Source organism: Aquarana catesbeiana, linkage group LG02, assembly GCF_042186555.1.
Source record: "Aquarana catesbeiana isolate 2022-GZ linkage group LG02, ASM4218655v1, whole genome shotgun sequence".
Lineage (NCBI taxonomy): Eukaryota > Metazoa > Chordata > Amphibia > Anura > Ranidae > Aquarana > Aquarana catesbeiana.
In genome coordinates, this window is record NC_133325.1 from 311,974,863 (window position 1) to 311,999,293 (window position 24,431).

At 41.5% G+C, this 24,431-nt stretch overlaps 1 protein-coding gene across 1 annotated transcript in view; it reads right to left on the reverse strand.

Moving 5' to 3' along the window:
* LOC141127860 (lysozyme g-like) overlaps positions 1 to 24,431 on the reverse strand; it is a 110,531-nt gene that overhangs the window by 62,888 nt on the left and 23,212 nt on the right. The window contains exon 2 of the mRNA XM_073614705.1: positions 12,401 to 12,426. Within this exon, the coding sequence (XP_073470806.1) occupies positions 12,401 to 12,407 (7 nt within the window). The 5' untranslated portion in view covers positions 12,408 to 12,426. The remainder of the gene's footprint in view (positions 1 to 12,400; positions 12,427 to 24,431) is intronic.

Genomic DNA, 24,431 nt, shown 5'->3' on the forward strand with positions numbered 1-24,431 from the left:
CTCTCTCTCTCTCTCTCTCTCTCTCTCTCTCTCTCGATGCTCAATTGGGTTTAAGTCTGGCTGGGCCATTCAAGAACAGTCACAGAGTTGTTGTGAAGCCACTCCATTATTTTAGCTGTGTGCTTAGGGTCATTGTCTTGTTGGAAGGTAAACCTTCGGCCCAGTCTGAGGTCCTGAGCACTCTGGAGAAGGTTTTCGTCCAGGATATCCCTGTACTTGGTCGCATTCATTTTTCCCTCGATTGCAACCAGTCGTCTTGTCCCTGCAGCTGAAAAACACCCCCACAGCATGATGCTGCCACCACCATGCTTCACTGTTGGGACTGTATTGGACAGGTGATGAGCAGTGCCTGGTTTTCTCCACACATACCGCTTAGAATTAAGGCCAAAAAGTTCTATCTTGGTCTCATCAGACCAGAGAATCTTATTTCTCACCATCTTGGAGTCCTTCAGGTGTTTTTTTTAGCAAACTCCATGCGGGCTTTCGTGTCTTGCACTGAGGAAAGGTTTCCGTCGGGCCACTCTGCCATAAAGTCCTGACTGGTAGAGGGCTGCAGTGATGGTTGGCTCTCTACAACTTTCTCTCATCTCCAGACTGCATCTCTGGAGCTCAGCCACAGTGATCTTTGGGTTCCTCTGTACCTCTCTGACCAAGGCTCTTCTCCCCCGATAGCTCAGTTTGGCCGGACGGCCAGCTCTAGGAAGGGTTCTGGTCGTCCCAAACGTCTTCTATTTAAGGCCACTGTGCTCTTAGGAACCTTAAGTGCAGCAGAAATTTTTTGTAACCTTGGCCAGATCTGTGCCTTGCCACAATTCTGTCTCTGAGCTCTTCAGGCAGTTCCTTTGACCTCATGATTCTCATTTGCTCTGACATGCACTGTGAGCGGTAAGTTCTTATATTAGACAGGTTTGTGGCTTTCCTAATCAAGTCCAATCAGTATAATCAAGCACAGCTGGACTCATATGAAGGTGTAGAACCATCTGAAGGATGATCAGAAGAAATGGACAGCACCTGTGTTAAATATATGAGTGTCACAACAAAGGGTCTGAATACTTAGGACCATGTGATATTTCAGTTTTTCTTTTTTAATAAATCTGCAAAAATGTCAACAATTCTGTGTTTTTCTGTCAATATGGGGTGCTGTGCCTACATTAACCAGTTGCCGACCGCCGCACGACGATGTACGTCGACAGAGCGGCACGGGCAGTCAAAAGTACTTACATGTACGTCCTTGCCTGCCCGCGGGTGGGGGGGTCCCGGTGCCTGCGGCGGTCGGCAAATCCCCCCCGGTGCCTGCGGCGGTCGGCAAATCTCCCCCGGCGATCGATGGTGAGGGAGAGGCCATCCATTCGTGGCCCCCCCCCTCGCGATCGCTCTCAGCCAATGGGATCATTTCCCTGCCTCTGTATTGTACACAGAGGCAGAGGAAATGATGTCATCTCTCCTCGGCTCGGTATTTTCCGTTCCGGGCCGAGGAGAGAAGACTGTAATGTGAGTGCACCAAACACACACACACAGTAGAACATGCCAGGCACACAAAACACCCCGATCCCCCCCCCGATCGCCCCCCGATCCCCCCCCAATCACCCCCCCCTGTCACAAACTGACACCAAGCAGGTTTTTTTTTTTTTCTTCTGATTACTGTATTGGTGTCAGTTTGTGACAGTTACAGTGTTAGGGCAGTGAGTGTTAGGCCCCCTTTAGGTCTAGGATACCCCCCTAACCCCCCCTAATAAAGTTTTAACCCCTTGATCACCCCCCGTCACCAGTGTCGCTAAGCGATAATTTTTCTGATCGCTGTATTAGTGTCGCTGGTGACGCTAGTTAGGGACGTAAATATTTAGGTTCGCCGTCAGCGTTTTATAGCGACAGGGACCCCCATATACTACCTAATAAATGTTTTAACCCCTTGATTGCCCCCTAGTTAACCCTTTCACCACTGATCACCGTATAACCGTTACGGGTGACGCTGGTTAGTTCGTTTATTTTTTATAGTGTCAGGGCACCCGCCGTTTATTACCGAATAAAGGTTTAGCCCCCTGATCGCCCGGCGGTGATATGCGTCGCCCCAGGCAGCGTCAGATTAGCGCCAGTACCGCTAACACCCACGCACGCAGCATACGCCTCCCTTAGTGGTATAGTATCTGAACGGATCAATATCTGATCCGATCAGATCTATACTAGCGTCCCCAGCAGTTTAGGGTTCCCAAAAACGCAGTGTTAGCGGGATCAGCCCAGATACCTGCTAGTACCTGCGTTTTGCCCCTCCGCCCGGCCCAGCTCAGCCCACCCAAGTGCAGTATCGATCGATCACTGTCACTTACAAAACACTAAACGCATAACTGCAGCATTCGCAGAGTCAGGCCTGATCCCTGCGATCGCTAACAGTTTTTTTGGTAGCGTTTTGGTGAACTGGCAAGCACCAGCCCCAGGCAGCGTCAGGTTAGTGCCAGTAGCGCTAACACCCACGCACGCACCGTACACCTCCCTTAGTGGTATAGTATCTGAACTGATCAATATCTGATCTGATCCGATCAGATCTATACTGGCGTACCCAGCAGTTTAGGGTTCCCAAAAACGCAGTGTTAGTGGGATCAGCCCAGATACCTGCTAGCACCTGCGTTTTGCCCCTCCACCCGGCCCAGCCCAGCCCACCCAAGTGCAGTATCGATCGATCACTGTCACTTACAAAACACTAAACGCATAACTGCAGCGTTCGCAGAGTCAGGCCTGATCCCTGCGATCGTTAACAGTTTTTTTGGTAGCGTTTTGGTGAACTGGCAAGCGCCAGCGGCCTAGTACACCCCGGTCGTAGTCAAACCAGCACTGCAGTAACACTTAGTGACCTGGCGAGTCCCATAAGTGCAGTTCAAGCTGGTGAGGTGGCAAGCACAAATAGTGTCCCGCTGCCACCAAAAAGACAAACACAGGCCCGTCGTGCCCATAATGCCCTTCCTGCTGCATTCGCCAATCCTAATTGGGAACCCACCACTTCTGCAGCGCCCGTACTTCCCCCATTCACATCCCCAACCAAATGCAGTCGGCTGCATGAGAGGCATTTTTATGTCCTCCCGAGTACCCCTAACCAACGAACCCCCCCAAAAAAGATGTTGTGTCTGCAGCAAGCGCGGATATAGGCGCTACCATTCACTAGTTGAGTATTAGCGTAGGGTACAGCATTGCACAGACTAGGCACACTTTCACAGGGTCTCCCAAGATGCCATCGCATTTTGAGAGACCCGAACCTGGAACCGGTTACAGTTATAAAAGTTACAGTTACAAAAAAAGTGTAAAAAAAAAAAAAAACACAAACAAAAATATAAAATAAAAAATAATAGTTGTCGTTTTATTGTTCTCTCTCTATTCTCTCTCTCTATTGTTCTGCTCTTTTTTACTGTATTCTATTCTGCAATGTTTTATTGTTATTATGTTTTATCATGTTTGCTTTTCAGGTATGCAATTTTTTATACTTTACCGTTTACTGTGCTTTATTGTTAACCATTTTTTTGTCTTCAGGTACACCATTCACGACTTTGAGTGGTTATAACAGAATGATGCTTGCAGGTTTAGGTATCATCTTGGTATCATTCTTTTCAGCCAGCAGTCGGCTTTCATGTAAAAGCAATCCTAGCAGCTAATTAGCCTCTAGACTGCTTTTACAAGCAGTGGGAGAGAATGCCCCCCCCCCACCGTCTTCCGTGTTTTTCTCTGGCTCTCCTGTCTCAACAGGGAACCTGAGAATGCAGCCGGTGATTCAGCCAGCTGACCATAGAGCTGATCAGAGACCAGAGTGGCTCCAAACATCTCTATGGCCTAAGAAACCGGAAGCTACGAGCATTTTATGACTTAGATTTCGCCGGATGTAAATAGCGCCATTGGGAAATTGGGGAAGCATTTTATCACACCGATCTTGGTGTGGTCAGATGCTTTGAGGGCAGAGGAGAAATCTAGGGTCTAATAGACCCCAATTTTTTCAAAAAAGAGTACCTGTCACTACCTATTGCTATCATAGGGGATATTTACATTCCCTGAGATAACAATAAAAATGATTAAAAAAAAAAAAAAAAATGAAAGGAACAGTTTTAAAATAAGATAAAAAAGCAAAAAAATAATAAAGAAAAAAAAAAAAAAAAAAAAAAAAAAGCACCCCTGTCCCCCCTGCTCTCGCGCTAAGGCAAACGCAAGCGTCGGTCTGGCGTCAAATGTAAACAGCAATTGCACCATGCATGTGAGGTATCACCGCGACGGTCAGATCGAGGGCAGTAATTTTAGCAGTAGACCTCCTCTGTAAATCTAAAGTGGTAACCTGTAAAGGCTTTTAAAGGCTTTTAAAAATGTATTTATTTTGTTGCCACTGCACGTTTGTGCGCTATTGTAAAGCATGTCATGTTTGGTATCCATGTACTCGGCCTAAGATCATCTTTTTTATTTCATCAAACATTTGGGCAATATAGTGTGTTTTAGTGCATTAAAATGTAAAAAAGTGTGTTTTTTCCCCAAAAAATGCGTTTGAAAAATCGCTGCGCAAATACTGTGTGAAAAAAAAAAAAAATGAAACACCCACCATTTTAATCTGTAGGGCATTTGCTTTAAAAAAATATATAATGTGTGGGGGTTCAAAGTAATTTTCTTGCAAAAAAAAATAATTTTTTCATGTAATCAAAAAGTGTCAGAAAGGGCTTTGTCTTCAAGTGGTTAGAAGAGTGGGTGATGTGTGACATAAGCTTCTAAATGTTGTGCATAAAATGCCAGGACAGTTCAAACCCCCCCCAAATGACCCCATTTTGGAAAGTAGACACCCCAAGCTATTTGCTGAGAGGCATGTCGAGTCCATGGAATATTTTATATTGTGACACAAGTTGCGGGAAAGAGACAAATTTTTTTTTTTTTTTTTTTTTTGCACAAAGTTGTCACTAAATGATATATTGCTCAAACATGCCATGGGAATATGTGAAATTACACCCCAAAATACATTCTGTTGCTTCTCCTGAGTACGGGGATACCACATGTGTGAGACTTTTTGGGAGCCTAGCCGCGTATGGGACCCCGAAAACCAAGCACCGCCTTCAGGCTTTCTAAGGGCGTAAATTTTTGATTTCACTCTTCACTGCCTATCACAGTCTCGGAGGCCATGGAATGCCCAGGTGGCACAAAACCCCCCCCAAATGACCCCATTTTGGAAAGTAGACACCCAAAGCTATTTGCTGAGCGGTATAGTGAGTATTTTGCAGACCTCACTTTTTGTCAGAAAGTTTTGAAAATTAAAAAAAGAAAAAAAAAATTTTTTTTTGTCTTTCTTCATTTTCAAAAACAAATGAGAGCTGCAAAATACTCACCATGCCTCTCAGCAAATAGCTTGGGGTGTCTACTTTCCAAAATGGGGTCATTTGGGGGGGGTTTGTGCCACCTGGGCATTCCATGGCCTCCGAAACTGTGATAGGTAGTGAAGAGTAAAATCAAAAATGTACGCCCTTAGAAATCCTGAAGACGGTGATTGGTTTTCGGGGCCCCGTACACGGCTAGGCTCCCAAAAAGTCCCACACATGTGGTATCCCCGTACTCAAGAGAAGCAGCAGAATGTATTTTGGAGTGCAATTCCACATATGCCCATGACCTGTGTGAGCAATATATCATTTAGTGACAACTTTGTGCAAAAAAAAAAATTGTCACTTTCCCGCAACTTGTGTCAAAATATAAAATATTCCATGGACTCAACATGCCTCTCAGCAAATAGCTTGGGGTGTCTACTTTCCAAAATGGGGTCATTTGGGGGGGGGGGGTTGTGCCATCTGGGCATTTTATGGCCTTCAAAACTGTGATAGGTAGTGAGGAGTAAAATCAAAAATGTACGCCCTTAGAAATCCTGAAGGCAGTGATTGGTTTTCGGGGCCCCGTATGCGGCTAGGCTCCCAAAAAGTCCCACACATGTGGTATCCCCATACTCAGGAGAAGCAGCTAAATGTATTTTGGGGTGCAATTCCACATATGCCCATGGCCTGTGTGAGCAATAGATCATTTAGTGACAACTTTTTGTAATTTTTTTTTTTTTTTTTTGTCATTATTCAATCACCTGGGACAAAAAAAATGAATATTCAATGGGCTCAACATGCCTCTCAGCAATTTCCTTGGGGTATCTACTTTCCAAAATGGGGTCATTTGTGGGGGTTTTGTACTGCCCTGCCATTTTAGCACCTCAAGAAACGACATAGGCAGTCATAAATTAAAGGCTGTGTAAATTCCAGAAAATGTACCCTAGTTTGTAGGCGCTATAACTTTTGCGCAAACCAATAAATATACGCTTATTGACATTTTTTTTACCAAAGACATGTGGCCAAATACATTTTGGCCTAAATGTATGACTAAAATTGAGTTTATTGAATTTTTTTTAGAACAAAAAGTAGAAAATATCATTTTTTTTCAAAATTTTCGGTCTTTTTCCGTGTATAGCGCAAAAAATAAAAACGGCAGAGGTGATCAAATACCATCAAAAGAAAGCTCTATTTGTGGGAAGAAAAGGACGCAAATTTAGTTTGGGTACAGCATTGCATGACCGCGCAATTAGCAGTTAAAGCAACGCAGTGCCAAATTGGAAAAAGTGCTCTGGTCAGGAAGGGGGTAAATCCTTCCGGGGCTGAAGTGGTTAATGAGGAAAAAAATGAACTTAAATGATTTTAGCAAATGGCTGCAATATAACAAAGAGTGAAAAATTTAAGGGGGTCTGAATACTTTCCGTCCCCACTGTAAAATTATATATATATATATATATATATATATATATATATATTTATTTAAAATTGTTATTGAATTATGATAAAATGACATATGCCACTGTGGCCTGAGGGTGGCAGTATTCATCTGCATGCTGAAGGCTTTTATTTATTATATCCTCCAGCCTGCATGTGATAACTGTCATAGCTGAGAGTAATCACATGTTTGGGAACCACTTTGGTTCCCAACCATCAGTGTTGGCAGGAGCTGTCAGTGACAGAACCCAGTGAGGGGATTGAGTGCTTCACAAAGTGGCTTTAATGAGTGGGCATTTATAAATGTATCTCTGGTACGTGCCAAGAGATGTTTGGTGAGAAGAAATTAAATTGATAAACCTTTTTTATTTAAATAAAAAAATATGTTATACCTTCCTGCTCTGTGCAAGGATATTGCAGAGGGGTAGCTTATCTCCTCTCTTACAGTCCCCTGCAGATGCTGTCTGCTTTCTGTGGTTTCCCCCTCAGCAAGTTATGCACTGAGAGGGCAGCAGGGCCGGTACAAGGGGGGCGGAAGGGACAGATGCCCTTGGCGGTACAATTTACTCCATGAAGGGGGCGCAGCGCAAGTGAAGTGCTTCTAAAATCGGTGTGTGTGTGTGTGACTAATAATAATTACTATTAATATGATCATTATTATCTTTACGATTATGATCATTATTATTACAATTACCATCACTGTTTTTTAACCACTTCAATACAGGACATTTATACACCATTCCTGCCCAGGCCAATTTTTAACTTTCAGTGCTCTCAAATTTTGAATGCCAATTACTCAGTCATGCAACACTGTACCCAAACAAGATTTTTATCATTTTTTTTTTCCATACAAATAGCGCTTTCTTTTGGTGGTATTTAATCACCACTGGGTTTTTTATTTTTTGCGACATAAGTGAAAAAAAAGAGTGAAATTTTTGAAAAAAAAAACACTTTTTTTTTAGTTTCTATGATAAAATTTTGCAAATAAGTCATTTTTGTTCATAAATTTGGGCCAAAATTTATACTGCTACATCCCTTTGGTAAAAATAACCCAAATTAGTGGATATTATTTAGTCTCTGTGAAAGTTATAAAGTCAAGCTATGGTGCAAATCGTTGAAAATTAATCACACCTGATGCACTGACGGCCTATCTCATTTCTTGAGGCCCCAAAATGTCAGGAAAGTACAAATGCCCCCAAAATGACCCCATTTTGAAGAGTAGACAGTCAAAGGTATTATTAAGAGGCATGGTGAGTTTTTTGAAGTTGTAATTTTTTTCCCACAATTCTTGGGAAAATTAAGATTTTTTTTTTTTTTTTCACAAAATTGTCTTAATAACAAGTTATTTATCACACACAGCATATGCATACTTCCAATTACACCCCAAAATACATTCTGCTACTCCTCCCGAGTATGGCGATACCACAGTGTGACTTTTGCACAGCCTGGCCACACAGAAGTCCAACATGCAGGGAGCACCATCAGGGGTTCTAGGAGCATAAATTACACCTCTAATTTCCTAAGGACCTATTACATTTGTGAAGGCCCTGGAGCACCAGAACAGTGGAATTACCCACTAAATTACCCCATTTTGTAAAGCAAACACCCCAATGTCTATTCTATGAGGCATAATGAGTCTTTTGAACGGTTCATTTTTTTCCACAAGTCTTCGGAAAACGTGGAAAGAAAATTAAAACTTTTTTTTTTTTTTTTACACAAAGTGGTCAGTTTATAAGGTATTTCTAACTCAAAGCATGTATATAGCAAAAATGACACCCCAAAATACATTCTGATAGTCCTCCTGAGTATGACGATACCACATGTGTGAGACTTTTGCACAGCCTGACCACATACAGAAGCCCAACATGCATGGAGCACCGTCAGGAAAACAAACACCCCAACGTACATTCTATGAGGCATAATGAGTCTTTTGAACGGTTAATTTTTTTACACAAGTCTTCAGAAAACGTGGAAAGAAAATGAAAGTCTTTTTTTTTTTTTTTTTTTTACACAAAGTTGTCAATTTAGTACCTTCAGGCGTGCTAGGAGCATAAATTACAAATCTCATTTCATTCCTACCCATTACACTTTTGAAGGTCCTTGAGCACCAGGACAGTGGAATTACCCACAAAATGACCCAATTTTGGAAAGCAAACACCCCTGGACCATTGACATTTATACAGTGATCAGAGCTAAAAATAGCCACTGATTACTGTATAAATGTCACTGGCAGGGAAGAGCGATCAAGGGGTTAAGTGTGTCCTAAGGAGATGTTTCTAAAGCCTCATACACACGATCAGACTTCAAACAAACTTTTCCGTGAATTTCGGTTGGCCGTGAACTTGGTATGCATACACACAGCGGGACTTTTTCAGCCAACTTTCACCAAATCACGCGGTTTTTCAACTCTTTACCGCCACCCTTTGGTCAACTTCTGTATTGTTGTCTGATCTTTTGCATTGGTTCTGAGCATGCTTGTTTGTACTTTGGACTAAAGTCCTATGGACTTGTGTACACACGATAGGATTTTGCAACATAGGACTTTTGTTGCTGGAAAGTTTGTCTGTTTGCACAACGAACATTTGTCTGATGAAAACCGAAAAAGTTTGACCGATGGAGCGTACAGTCGGATTTTTCCTTAAAACAGGTAATTTGCACGTTTGTTGTCAAAAAGTCTGATCGTGTGTATGGGCCTTAACTGTGGGGGGAGCAGACTGACTGGAAGAAAAAAAGAGATCGCTGTTCCTGATCACTAGGAACAGCAGATCTCTCTCTACTTCCCTGACAGAACGGGGATCTGTCTTTATTGTCTTTGTTTACACTGGCAGATCACCGTTCTGCCTTTCTGTGGCGTGATCTCGGGTGGCCAGCGGACATTGAGTCCACCGGACCCACTGATTGGCTCCCCCGCTAGCAAATGGGCACCTGTGCCCACAGATCACTGCGTACGCTCCCAACGTACAATGACAGCGGTTCGCGCAGGAGAGCCAACCTGCCACAGTACAACTGCGCCGGCTGGTCGTTAAGTAGTTAATAAAGCAAAGGTAAAGAGTAGTAACCAAAGCAAACAAGATCTAATTTTCATTGTTTCAACTGCTGGGGGCTCGGTTCAGACCTATCCTTTTTTAATGCTTTTTGCAGAAACGCACTACGGTCCCATGGTTTCCTATGGGACACCTTCACATCTATGCTTTTTTTAAGCTACTGCACTTTTGCAAAGTGTCAGGGACTTTTTTAAAAAGGAAAGTTTTTGGTTTAATAGACTTTAATGGAGAAGCTTCAGAAAAGCATGTATCGCATTTTTGCTGTGATTTTACCGCACTTTTTTCATTCTGCCCAATAACAAATTAGCCAAAAAAAAAAGCATGAGAAAATGCAAAACGAGTGTAAAAACTTATTTGCAAAACACACTGCAGAAACGGATCAATAGCCAACTGCATAGGTGTGAACCAAGTCTTAGGGTTCATTTACACCTTGTATTTGCAATGCGTTTTCAGTGCATTTGCATTGTTTTTTTAAAAACATTTCTTCATTTATTTCAATTTATTTTCTTTGCCAAGTTGTGTTTACACACGTTTGCGTGTGTTCATGGTGCATCTGCATGCATTCATGTGCATTTGTTGTGTATTTGCATGCCTACTGCTGCGGAAAAATGTAGCATGCTGTACTTTTTTATGCGCACATGAAAGTGCTTCAGTGGTGTAAACTGAACACATTTTTCGTTGGAACACATTTTTCTTGCATATGTGTTTGTACTGCATTTATGCTGTGTTTAAAAATGCACCTGACTGCATCTGATGTAAACTTGTCATGCAATTTGAAAGGTCCAACTGCAAGACAAGTCACACCCTATTATCTGCAATGGCCAATGTTCAAATCGATGCAAAGCTGACTTTGGCGTGCCGCATCAAATTGAAAAAGTAGTTCCGGCACTAATTTTGGCGACTTTGGGTGCGATTTGCATAGACATCTGTGCATGAAGCCGCACAGATGTTCTCCATGTCACACCTGAAGTCGCTCTCACATGCGACTTTGAAATTGTGCGACTTCATCTGAAATCGCACGATTTCAAAGCCACATTCAATATGAATGAGGGCTTAAAAAGTGTATTTTCACTTTTGCAGTTGAATTTTAGAAAACCTCACTGTGTTTGTTATGTGTTACTATTCACACAGCATACTTTTGTAGTATTTCCTACTTAGAGGTTTCTAAGGAAAAGGTGTCATGGCTGACTGCAGGAATTTCTCAACTAGCTCAGCACAGTCTGTCCCGATAGCTGCATTAGGAGAGTCCAATTCTCAATAACGTACAATGGCGACACCAAGCTCCTAAACCTTTCACTCTTTCTTAAGCCAGACGGTGTACAAATCTAGTATGACTGAATATCTACCTGCACAGTACAGACAGAGATAATTATGACAAACACAGCTTCCCTGCCCCCTAATAACAAATATTCTCCCCGCGACTCCAAATTGCAGCAAAATGCACAATGCACATTTGGGTGACATTCATCCTCAATAGCACCCCAAATATCGTGTGATTGTGCCGTGCAACAAAAACTGTGTAAAATCGCGCCTGGTTGGGAGGCCAAAATTTGGTCCCTGAGCTTCTTTGGCACAACAAACGCGCATAGGGTAGCCCAGTCATGTCATGTGGCTATGTGTGACACGCAGAAAGGCGCAAGAATCTCGCCTTTCATATCGCTAGCGGGAAACCGATAAGCGATATATGAACGGAGCCTAAACTGCACCTGTCACCTCACTGATTGTTTTTACTCTTACTTATTGAATCAATCTGTCATTATAAATGGGACTTCAACCATACCTTCCAACTTTTTGAGATGGGAATAAGGGACACCTATCAGCAAAAGTATGCAGACATAGGACACACCCCTTGCCACGCCCCCTTAAAAGGAGACTTGTACAAAAAAAAACAAGATTGGTTAAACCCACAAGTGCTTTTTTTACCACTACCATTCCTTTATATTGGCTTTTGACATTTACAAATGCAGCAATTTAGAAATCAGCTGAAAGGTTTAGCGCTGGGAAACACTTTTTGATAGATAAAAAGTGAATTTTATATACAACTATATAGATCAGACCCAAATGAGGGACAGAGGGACATTGCTCCAAATCAGGGATAGCTGGGAGCTATGCTTCAACGGCTGTCTATTGAAAATATCATACAACTGAAGCACATCCAAAGATGTCTAGTTAGGACACTTACGCTATTCAACTGCCTGAGATTTTCTGAAATTGGAGTGCTCGTAAATTTGATGCAGCTGTGCATGGCAACCAATCAGCTTTTAATGTCAGCTTGTTCAATTAAGCTTTGACAATAAAATCTTTGAAGCTGATTGGTTTCTCTTTAGAGCTACACCAGATTTTGCACGCTGCAGTTTTAGTAAATAACCTATTTAACAGGATGCGAACAACAGAATTTCTGATAAAACCAAATTGCAAGCCTTTACTTGTTTAAAATAATAATAATCATCTTGTTAGGTAACACACATTCTGACAGCCTAACTAGTTTTAGGAAAGCATGTTCTTATTTGTATGTGTTGTCCATTGCTAGTTTGGCACCACTGCTTTGGAATAACATCAGCTTTCTACTCTCCACCAAAGATAACATTTTGATAGTAATGATTGAATACTCACATGACATGATGGCTTTTCAAATGTTCCTAGTAACAGAAAACATAATGTTATCATTAACATCAATTATAGTTTTGTCATTTTAGAAAGTTATAAAAAAAACATTGTAATTATATAGAGAATGTAATCTAATAAAAATCTTACACACTTTTTTCCTTGTCAAAAGAAGTTTATTGAGTATACAATGTTATAAAGATACATAAAGTAAGTTTACAAGGATCTATAAAGTAAGCTCATTGTTTTACAGTAGGGTTTATATAGGTAAATATCATGAAATTTCAAATATTAAACATTGGGTTCACGTAAACCTAAATTAAAGATATATATCATTTCCTTAGTTACTTTTGTAGGTATTTAAATGATTTATACCTACTATACATATTGTTTACAAGTAGAGTGTATATAGGTCAAATAAATTCTGATAATGAGCTTTAATCGTAAGGTGGAGAAAAGGAAAGAGAAAGAAGAAAAAGGGTTGAAAGGTAGAGGTATGGTCCACAAGGTTGTCCCGCTCGTCAGTTTATTATTCTTTTTAGTTCTCTTTGAAGCCTTAGAATGGGTGTCTCTGTAAGTCATTTAATCTGTTACCATGGCAACAGGACAGAGTCATTGAAATTTGACAGGAACTGTTGTTTTATCCAAGGGTGCCAAAGTTTTTCAAATTTTGGAATTTGATTTTGATCGATGGCTACCATCTTAGCATGGGACATTGTATTATTCATTCTGTGAATTGTTTCTGCTAGTACCAATGTAGGAGATTTCCATGCCTTGGCCACTGTTTGTTTTGCAGCCGTTATTAGTTGGATCATAAGTTTGAATTGAGAGAGTGTTAACCATTCCGGTTTTAGATTAAGTAAAGTTAAATATGGATCTGGTTGTATTATCTTTTTAAATATTTTAGATGCAATCACGAAAACTTCCTTCCAGAAGGTTTGGATTACTGGGCACGTCCACCATATGTGTAAATATGTGCCTATTTCTGGGCATCCTCGAAAACAAAGAGCTGAGGTATTAGGTGAATATTTTGCCACTCTAGCGGGTACAAGGTACCAGCGAGTTAGGACTTTATAATTTGTCTCCAGTGCTAAGATGTTGGGTGAAGATGACTTAGATGTGAGCCATATATTAGACCAGTCCGTGTCTTCTAAAGTTCGTCCCAGGTCCTCCTCCCACCTCTGAACGTAAGAGGGTCTATTAAGATTTGCTACTCCATATAATTGATTATAAAGTGATGAAATTGTACCTTTAGCAAGTGGATCTTTTGTACAGATTGATTCAAAAATGGATAATTGGGATAATGGTGTATCCCCCTTTAGGAATGGTGTATAGAAATTTTTGATTTGGAGATATCTAAATATCTCAGAGTTTGGTAGATCATATTTTTCTCTAAGCGATGGGAATGAAAGGAATGATTTAGATGCTATGAAGTCATTTAGTGTCTGAATGCCTGATGTTGTCCAAGCTTTAAAAGAATTTGGGTAGATCCATGCCGGATAAAAGGCCGGATTTCTGATAAAAGAAAGGAGAGGATTGTGTGGAGATTGTAACTGATATTTGGTTTTTAGTTTATCCCAGAGAGATAAGAAGTGTTTAGTTATGGGATTATGAATTTTAAAGCGGTCTTTAGGATCAAGCCATAATAAATTTGATATTAATAGAGGGTCATTTTCTGAAGCCTCTATAAATACCCATAATGGGATTTCCTGTTTTGCATGGTATTTGGACAGACTGGCCAAATGTGCTGCTCTGTAGTAGTTAGTAAAATTAGGGTATCCCAGGCCTCCTTTATTTTTGGGAAGATGTAGTGTGTGTATAGGTATACGTGGTTTAGAAGAGCCCCATATAAACGAAGTTGCTCTTTTTTGTACTATTCTCAAAAAATAGGAAGGAATTGGAATAGGGAGGACTCTGAATAGATAAAGCAATTTGGGTAGAATAGTCATTTTGATTGCATTAATTTTCCCTATCCAGGATAAAGGAAGTTGCGACCATTGTTTTATTAGATTTGTGATCTGTCTTAATACAGGAGGATAATTGGTTGAGAATAAGTCAGAATGAGATGCTGTTAAATGAATTCCAAGATATGGGATTGATTTTTCTGCCCATGTGAATGGGAGTGCAGCCTTAGCCGGGATCAATTCCATGTTTGTGAGTGAAATATTAAGCACTAGGCATTTCTTAGGATTAATCATAAGGCCGGATAGGGCTGCAAATCCATCAAGAGCTGGTATTAAGTTAGGACCAGAGACCTGTGGTGATGATAGAAAAAGTAATATATCGTCTGCAAATATACATAATTTGTGTGTAATACCTCCTACTTCAATGCCAGTTATAGTTTGGTTTGTTCTGATGTATTGGGCCATGGGTTCGAGTATAAGGGCAAATAATAAGGGAGATAATGGGCAACCCTGTCGGGTACCTCTTTCGATATTAAAGGCTTCAGATTTGTATCCAGCATATTTTATATAGGCTTTGGGTTTATTATATAATGCTTTGATCCATGTTAAAAAGTGGGGTCCAAAACCCCATTTTTGTAATGAATATTGCATATATTGCCAGGATACTGTGTCAAATGCCCTCTTAATATCGAGAGATAGAAAACATAAAGGGATTTTCCGTTTTTTAGCAATATGTGCCAATAACACTGCCCTGCGTATATTATCGCCTGCCTGTCTATTTGGCATGAAGCCTACTTGATCTCTATGTATTAATTTTCCTATAATGCTATTGAGGCGTTTTGCTATTATTTTTGCTAATAATTTAATATCGAGGTTTAACAGAGAGATAGGCCGATAATTCACACAGGAAGTATCATCAGAAAGGGGTTTTGGGATCATACAAACAATTGCCATTAGTGTTTCTTGCCGAAAAGAATGTCCATCTAGAAGTTTGTTAAAAGTTTCAGTGAGAATGGGAGAGAGTATTTCTGAGAATGTTTTATAGTATAAAGCCGAGTAGCCGTCTGGGCCTGGTCTTTTGTTAAGTTTTAGGTCTTTTATGGCGTTAGCAACTTCATCTATAGTTATAGGCGCATCCAAACTGCTTTTTTGATTCTGAGATAACTCAGGTAAGTTTATTTTTGAGAAGAAGGATTCAGCTTCTGTAGGATTAAATTCATTGTTTGTCTTGTATAAATTTGCGAGATGTGAGTGAAATTTATGGACTATTTTAACTGGATTACAAGTGTAAACATTTTTTGATAATTTCAAACGTATTGGTTTGAAAGATTTGTTAGTTGAATTTAATGCCCGAGCCAAATATGTACCAGGTTTGTTTGTATTCATGTAGAAATTGTGTTTGGAGCGTTTGAGGGATTTATCAACTGACTCAGTGAGAAATAGATCATATTCCAATCTAGATTTTTCCAGATGAGATTTTGTACTCTGAGATGGATTATCTTGAAATGATATGTAGGCTGCATTAAAATTGAGTTCTAGTTTTTTTGCTAGATTTTTGCGTTCCCGTTTAAATAGTGCCATTTGTCTTTGTATTGTACCACGCAAGACAGGCTTATGAGCTTCCCACAGTGTTATTGGGGAGATGTCTGTTGTATTATTAATTGATATGTATTCCTTTAAAGCTTGTTCAATGGCCATCTGATGTAGTGGGTGTTTGAGCATTATGTCCGGTAAGTACCACGTTGGGTCATGCGCTTTTGGTATGGCTGAGGCTATAGTAGTGTATACTGCATTATGGTCAGACCACGGAATCGGAATTATATCTGATGCAATAATTTCTGGTATCATTCCTATTGTTAGAAAAACATGATCTATTCTGGTGAAGGTTTGATGAGGGTGCGAGAAATAAGTGAATTTCTTTTTCATTGGGTTACTTTCTCTCCATGAATCTACCAGATTGTATTTGGAAAGAAGTTGAGAAAAAGGTAATCTAGAGGTTATTTTGGATGGTGTAAAAGGTGATTTATCTAGAAATGGGAGGAGGACCTGGTTCGAATCCCCACACATTATCACTGTTCCTATTTTGTGTGTATTAATCACTTGTAATATATGTGAGAGGAATGGTGTAGGTTGTTTGTTAGGAGCGTAGTAGGAAATCACAGTGATTGCTGTATCCATTATATAACCCATGAGTATCAGGTATCTACCTTCTGGGTCTTTAATTTCTGATGATAAGGTGAATGGTGTGGATCGGTGAAATGCAATTAGAGTTCCCCTTTGCTTGGTACAGGCAGAAGCCGTGTAAATTTGTTGATAAAAAGGAGAAATATATTTTGGAGTAGAATCTTTGGTGAAGTGTGTTTCTTGGAGGCATACTATGTGAGCCTTCTTGTTATGGAAAGTACGGAAGGCTTTGGTCCTTTTTTGAGGGACATTTATTCCCTGAACATTCAGGGAAAGTATATTCAGTGGTGCCATGGCAATAGATCAAATAGTTTTGACTTACTTTTTGTTATGCAGAGCTGACTGCGCAGATCAACCTGTGTGGACTGAAGAGATGAATAGATAGAAAAGAAACCAGTGAATTCTGGAGTAAAGAGTAAACAAAAAACATATGAGATTAAATGATACATTGTATAAATTATTTTTTGCAAGTAATCACAATTTACCCGTGAAAGAGAGTAAATATCTCTCTCAGGGGAATAAGTGCCTTCGTCACACTCCCACATAATATGATTGGGAGAATGAGGAGGGCTAAGGGGGGTACACGGATCTTCCGCTTACAGGAGAGAAGTGCTATGTCAAAAGACATCAAAATGATGTTTCATTAATTGGAGTGCAGAATATAGTTTTTGTTGAAATTATTTATTCCAGGGTGGTTGTATATGGTTAGTCTTGCCCTAGGCTAAATAATTCAGTTAGAAAGGTACTGTTAATAACTTTGGTATTGATGAAGATAGTTTGAATTATTTTGGGATTTTAACCATTTTAGAGTAAACAATTACATATTTTATTCATATGTAACTGTTTAGATATGTTAACTCATAAAATTGAGGTTGTATTGCTTCAGATTAGAATAAACAAAAACATAATTCTAGGAACTAGTTAGGTAATAATATATTTGTTTTAAGAAAAGAAAGAAAAAGCTTCCATTACTTCTGGATTATTGAACATATTTGTCCTAAAAAGTAATAAATCTATTATTACCTGATAATATATAACTGAACAAGAATTTCCTTATTTCACTTATATATTCTAAGGCTATATGAATCAGAAGTAATAAGAAATATAACTGGAATGTAACATGATCCCACACAGTGTGTGACTATCAGAATGCAGTTACATTCAGTTATAAATATAGGTTTTTTTATAGAGAACCATCTCTTAGTATAATAAATGAAGAGATATCAGGAATTAGGATGTCAGTCCATTGAATCTTCTTGGTCCATGGATGATGTGGCATAACGGCCTCTTTTGTGAGAATGATGATTCCCATTTTGTTCTGAAATTTTCTGGGTGCTGCCTGAAGGTGAAGATGACGCCATTCTTCTGCGTGTGGGAGAGTTGCTGCTTGTGGGTTCTGTCAGATTTAATTTTAAAAGGGTTTGTTGTAGTTCATCTGCTGATCTGCTTCTGTAAATTGTACCTTGGTAGTTAAATCTGACTGAAAAGGGGAAGCCCCATTGATACATAATGTTGTGGCGTTGCAGTTCCATTAGTTGGGGTTTCATGGATCGTCTTTTAGTAATAGTAAGTTGGGATAGGTCAGCAAAAATTTGATAATTGTGTCCTTGAAAATTAAGTTCCTTTTTTTCTCTTGCAGCAATTAGTATTTGTTCTTTCGTTCTGTAATAATGAAATTTTGTGATTATATCACGTGGGGGTCCATCTTTCTTTTTGGCTGTGAGGGCTCTGTGTACTCTGTCCAGTTCTAAACCTTCAATAGGGATATCTGGCTTTAGTTCTTGTAATAGAGCAGTAATAGTAGATTGCAGGTCTGTCACAGTTTCAGGTATTCCCCTTATGCGCAAGTTTGAACGTCTGGCTCTATTTTCGTAATCTTCGAGCTTAGTTTGAAGTATTAAATTCTCTTTTTTTAATTGTTCCAATTCTGTTATATTTTCTTGGGTTGTAATTTCAATTTCATCCATTTTTATTTCTAAGGCTGCGGTGCAGTTTCCCAGCTCTCTTATTTCTTTGGTTAGGCTTTTTGTTATTTGGTCTGAGGTTTGTTTTAAAGCCTTATGAAGCATCTTTTCAAATTGTAATAATATTTCTGGGGATACTGAGGAGGCTTGTGGAGAAGTTTGTGAGAGGATTTGTTCTGTATCTGACTCAAATGGAGAGTCTTGCTGTGACATTTTCTGTCTGTGAGAGCGCCCTGATGCTGTATCTTGTGAGGTGACTGGAGCTGCTTCAGCTGCAGTGAGTGCCTGTGAGCTCTTTGTGAGGTGATTTTTATTTCTGCCACGGTTTCCTCCCAGTACCATATTTCCTGCCCAAACTTTCACAGTTTGTTCCCTGGGGCAAAAAGGTTCAAATGGATACCTTTTGAGCCTGCAGGCTCCGCTTTGTCCTTCTCTTCTCTCCTCAGTGGTGTGGAGCTCTAACAATGCATGTCTGCTCTGCTAGGCTCCGCCTCCTGCCCCACACACTTTTTTCATAACCGTATGCTCACCACTGCTGAAAAATAGGTTATTTAATCTATTCATATTAAAATATTTTATCACTTCTTTTTCTGCCATATTTCACACCACATATTTTGGGAAGATCTTGAAGCAAGCAGCGCTTGCTCTGTTTTTTAAAGAATAACAATAAACAATTATTTATTTCAGTGCTATAAGTGAAACTACCCAAAGTATGAAATCATGCAACAAACTTCAGCAAACTGTTAAAGTGTGCCATAATAACAGTGAAAGTATTTGTTAACCCATTTTTATAAGTCTATGCCAGCCCCTCTATTAGAAGCTGGCATAGCACATGTAGTAGGTACCTCTCAAGGCTGATTGAATCCATGAGGGGAGAGGTTTTTTTCACCTCCCTACACACACACACACACACACACACACACACACACACACACACAGGGAACGTTCACGGGAGAGGCCGTTTCAACAACTCAAAGTCAGGACGCCATCGCGACACATCTGCAGCCAGGAGAGTCGATCGATTGCTTTGTGGAGGATCACTGATTGCATATAGGATTGGTTAGAGGGCTTTGCCCAGGAACCTTGTTGCATTCCATAAGATACCACACCTGAATGCTGTGTACAGGCACCTATTATCTGGAACACCTAGAGGAGTGCTACATCACAGCACCAGCAACTTACATTCCTCCTCATCACTCTGTTATAATGAGGGACCTTTATCCACAGAGCTCCTACATGCCGGTGAGGAGAATAAATGCAAACCTTTGCTCGTAGTACATTACTGAGGTGACTCTTAAAGGGGACATGCCAAGGGTTGTCTAAAATCACTTCTTTGTGTGTATTGGAAGTATTATAGGCTGGCCTGGGATTCCACTTTAGCCATAGCATTTGACACACATCAATAGCGTGTTTGGGGGAGCCTATTTAATCTATGCATATTGTTATTTACCCTTTTATTTGTTGCATAGTGTTACTGATTTTTTTTTATTATTATTATTGTTTCAAGCCAGTCCTGGTTACTTACACAGGCCTTGGCTGACTAATGTTAATTAATCTAAACTTTATTCTGCTCCAAGTAAACTTGAAGTACAGAACTGTGTTGTGTATTATTATCAGGTTATACTATTCACCACTTTGCTAGGTGTGCCAGAGGGGCTGGGACAGTTCTTTGGGGTTGAGAGGCAGAGCAACAGACTGAACCAATAAAAAACAGCTCCTTCGGGGGTCTTTGCTACACACACTATATGTAAGTTGTTATAAAAAACGAGGCTTGTAAACACTGATTTTGAGCTGTCTTCAGGCCGGTAACGTGACTCACGGCCACTTTATAGCTCCGATGGATTGCTTCTGCCGCAGCAATCTTCTGAGGAGCCGTGATCTCCCTCTGATGTCAGCCGAGGAGATCACGTGGCCGCTGAGTAACGTGACCGGCCTGAAGAAATCTCAAAATCAGTATCTATAATGCTATTTTTTTAAAACAACTTACCTAGTGTGCTATGCCAGCCACTAATAGAGGGGCTGGCAGTGACAATTTTACAGAGAGGGAACTGACAGGCAGGAAGGAGGGGGTGAGGGGGAGAGAGGAGAGCAGAGGGGACAGCAGCGTATGATTTTCATGGTCAGCACAAAGAGGGAATACAGGAAGTGGCAGGATTAGGGAGGGGTTTTTTTTACAGTTTAGAGGGGGACTCACGTATGCGTTCGCTTCTGCGCGCGAGCTCGTCGGGACAGGGGGTTTTTAAAAAAAAACAATTTTATTTTTATTATTTATTTTACATGATTTTATTTATTTTTACACAATTTAAAAAAAAAATTGTGTCACTTCTATTCCTATTACAAGGAATGTAAACATCCCTTCTAATAGAAAAAAGCATGACAGGACCTCTTAAAAAAAAAAAAAAGTCATTTAAAAAAATGACATTGAAAAAAATGTGCCTTTAAGGCGTATGGGCGGAAGTGACGTTTTGACGTTGCTTCCGCCCAGCAGTGTCATGGAGATGAATGGGCGCCATCTTAGCCTCACTCGTCTCCAAGCACAGCACGGAGAAGGACGCGATCGCCTCCGCCGCTACCGACGGCTCTGATAAGCGGCGGAGGGCACCGGATCGCGGCGGGAGGGGAGGCCCCTCTCCCACCACTGATAAAAGTGATCTCGCGGTGAATCCACAGCAGAGGCCACTTTTATCTTAAAGCCGACCGCCGCACGAAAACGGGAATACTGGGGTTATGGCAGCTAGCTACTGCCATAACAACGATATCCGCCGCCAAATTTTGGACGTACATCGGCATGCGGCGGTCGGCAAGTGGTTAAGTACTTGCAATTTCAATAGGCGGACTCCGAGGCTTCAATAGGGAAAGGCCCCAGCAAAGTGCCACTTCTGCACATGCAGGTTTGCTGTCCCCTATGGCTACAGTACTTAACAGTTCCTAATTCAAACGTAACAGTTCTTTCAGCTTTACTACAACTTCTACTTGTAGTTCTTCAGCCCCTTGAGCTTCTAGTCTCTCACTGACGCTGAATCCAATGAGCTCCTCAAGACTTTTGCGGTGGTATCTCCCTCAAGGGTCATCCACGCTTCCCTGCTGGGTCCCTAGCTTGGCACTTCGGATACCTTCAAGCTTCACCCCCGTTGACCAGCTCAGTCCCTTGCTTGACTCACAAGGCTGCTCTGCAAGCATCAACTTCGCTGGTTGGGTCCCTGACTTGATCACCACCTGAAGTTTCCTGATTCTCCACCGCGCCCATTCGGTGAGAATGCAGCTCCGGTACTTGCTTCAGTTACTTACTGCGGTCCCTGGTAATAAGGTGACTGGTCCCTTAGTGGCGACAGCTTCCCTTCTACCTCCGACCACCACAGGTTTTCCGGCCGGCAGAACCGTCACTTTTGGTTGGACTACAAGCCACAGTCCCAACCATGCCCTCTTACTTCTGGATAGGCACTCAGACAGCCTGGCAGCCAGATGCCCCTGGAATAGGCCCAATCTCCGACCTAGTGGTGGCAGTTTGTGTTGTACAGTCATTAAATGTAAACTTCATTAAATGTAACCATATTGCTACACTTAGAGGTGCCTCTCTTCTCTTTTATATTCAGTTGTGACGCTACTCATATTGCAAGACCTCACTTGTTTATTAAAGTAGAGTTCCCCACAAAAATGGAACTTCCGCTTTTCGGAATCCTCCTCCCCTCCGGTGTCACATTTGGCACCTTTCAGGGGGGAGCAAATACCTGTCTAATACAGGTATTTTGCTCCCACTTCTGGGCATAGATACCCGTGCCACCCGCGGGTATCTACGCCACCCCCCCCCCCCCGCTGTCTTCTGGGAGACACACGGGTCCAAGGAGACAGCAGGGACCAGTGGGAATGCGCAGTGCGAGTCGCGCATGTGCAGTAGGGAACCAGGAAGTGAAGCCGCAAGGCTTCACTTCCTGATTCCTCTTACCGAAGATGGCGGCGGCGGCACCCGAGAGCCGAGGGACAGATCAGCTTCGGGTGCCGACATCGCGGGTGCCCTGGACAGGTAAGTGTCCATATTTTAAAAGTCAGCAGCTGCAGTATTTGTAGTTGCTGACTTCAAAAAAAAAAAATCGGCAGAACTCCGCTTTAAGTTAAAATTTATAGAAAAAAAAAAAATGTTGCTTGTCTTGTAAGACACTTGCAGACCAAGTTACTTGCAATCCAAGGATTAACTGTATATTACAATGGAGTAGTGATCCATTTCCTAAAATTTGCTTGCCAAAATCATATTCTATTAGATAACAGTATGACTTCAAAGATATCAATAGCTTGATTTTACTTTACATATGGATAGCTAGAAACGGAACAGCTGATATAAAATCATGAGGACCTTATTCATATCAAAACAGCAAATCGCAAATAGATAAGCTAGCAACAACTTGCGAGATTGTTTTTGTGCAATCAAAACACTGAACCCAAATACAGTAAAGACATTGTTACTAGCATGTCGTTTTACACATCAACTTGATTTCTCCACTTTCAGTTGCAATAATGCAACGATTCCGGTTTCAGTTTTGTTCTAATTATTCAAAGATCCAGGCCGTACCCCCATAATTTGGTTCTCACCCCCCATAAAGTATGGATACATCAGTTAAGAACCCCTGGATGTGTCATCCAAACATTGATACGTTTTATTATACTGGTGTCAGCAAAGATTACAAAATGGGAAGTTCCATAAAATGTGTTAGGAACAATGTAATGTACTGTCAGCTCATCTGGATTAAATGCTGCATTGTTGTACATCCGAAAACAAGCCAAAAGCTGAACTGGCTGCTCGCTAAATGGTCCCTATTGATGCTCTGGATGATTACGGCGGGGATGTAGAGAGAAGAGGGGGGGTGTTGGAGGAAGCAGATTTAAACTAATGCACAAGGGGCACAACTTGGACAGTTCTGGACTTCCTCGTACACGTTTTGCTAGCAGCCAGATCTTTAGCGAGAATATAGAAGCAAAAAAATACACTTCCTCTGTCACTAGTTTAGTTTCACAAATGCAGCTGAAAACCTCCAGTGTGTCTCTTATGCTATGCTGAGCTTTTAGTGTGTTTCTGCACCTTTTACAGCTCATTTACACTAGTGATAGCCCTCTGAAAAGTGATTAGGATGGATTGCTTTTCACAGGCAGTGAGGAGACATTCCTTTCTGGTTTTAACCACTAAAAGTCTGCACCACAACAGCATTACATGTGGTTGTGTTTCAGTCCCATTCAGTTGGTGGGTACTGCCCACCAAAAACCGAGGGGACAATTTTTGCTGCACTGTGATGGATGGATGGGGGAATCCTCCCTGGAGACTACCCCGCCATCAGAATACACTAATCAGGGGGGCGTGGCTTGGACATGGCGGAGTAAGGACGTGTTGTTCCAGAGCTCCCGACTCCCGACCAGTCTAACCCGGCTGATATGCCCTTTTTCATCAACCTTTCTGCTGGCCATGCGATATCATAAGCGACAGAGGGGCAGAGGATCGTCCACAGCGGCTCAGGCGGACCAGATTGATATTTCAGGGACAAACCCGCTCCGCACCGGCAGTGAACGGCAGAGGGACACGTGGCGACAGTGGGCCCTCATCAACCCTTTCTCCCATCATGGAGATCTCACACAGCCCAATGCATAACTCCCTCACAGGCATCCCGCCTTTGTTAGACTCTCAGTCCGGCACTTCGAGCAGCCAGGGGATGTCTACTCTCACACCCAGGGACGAAGATGACATCAGGGCGTTGTTGAGAGCCCTCCCAACCAAAGCAGACTTGGCAGCCATGGTGTCGCAGGTGGAGGAGCAACACTGCCGTGACTTCCAGCAAGTGAGAGAGGAAGTGCAGAGTATTGAGGTGAGACTGTCCAGCGGGGACACCAATATGGATGCCCTGGAGGCTCGTATTGCTCACTTAGAGAGGACACAGCAGTTAAGCCAAGAACAGTTGGCGGAGATGCAGCTGCACGCGGAAGATCTCGAGAACCGAAGCCGCAGGA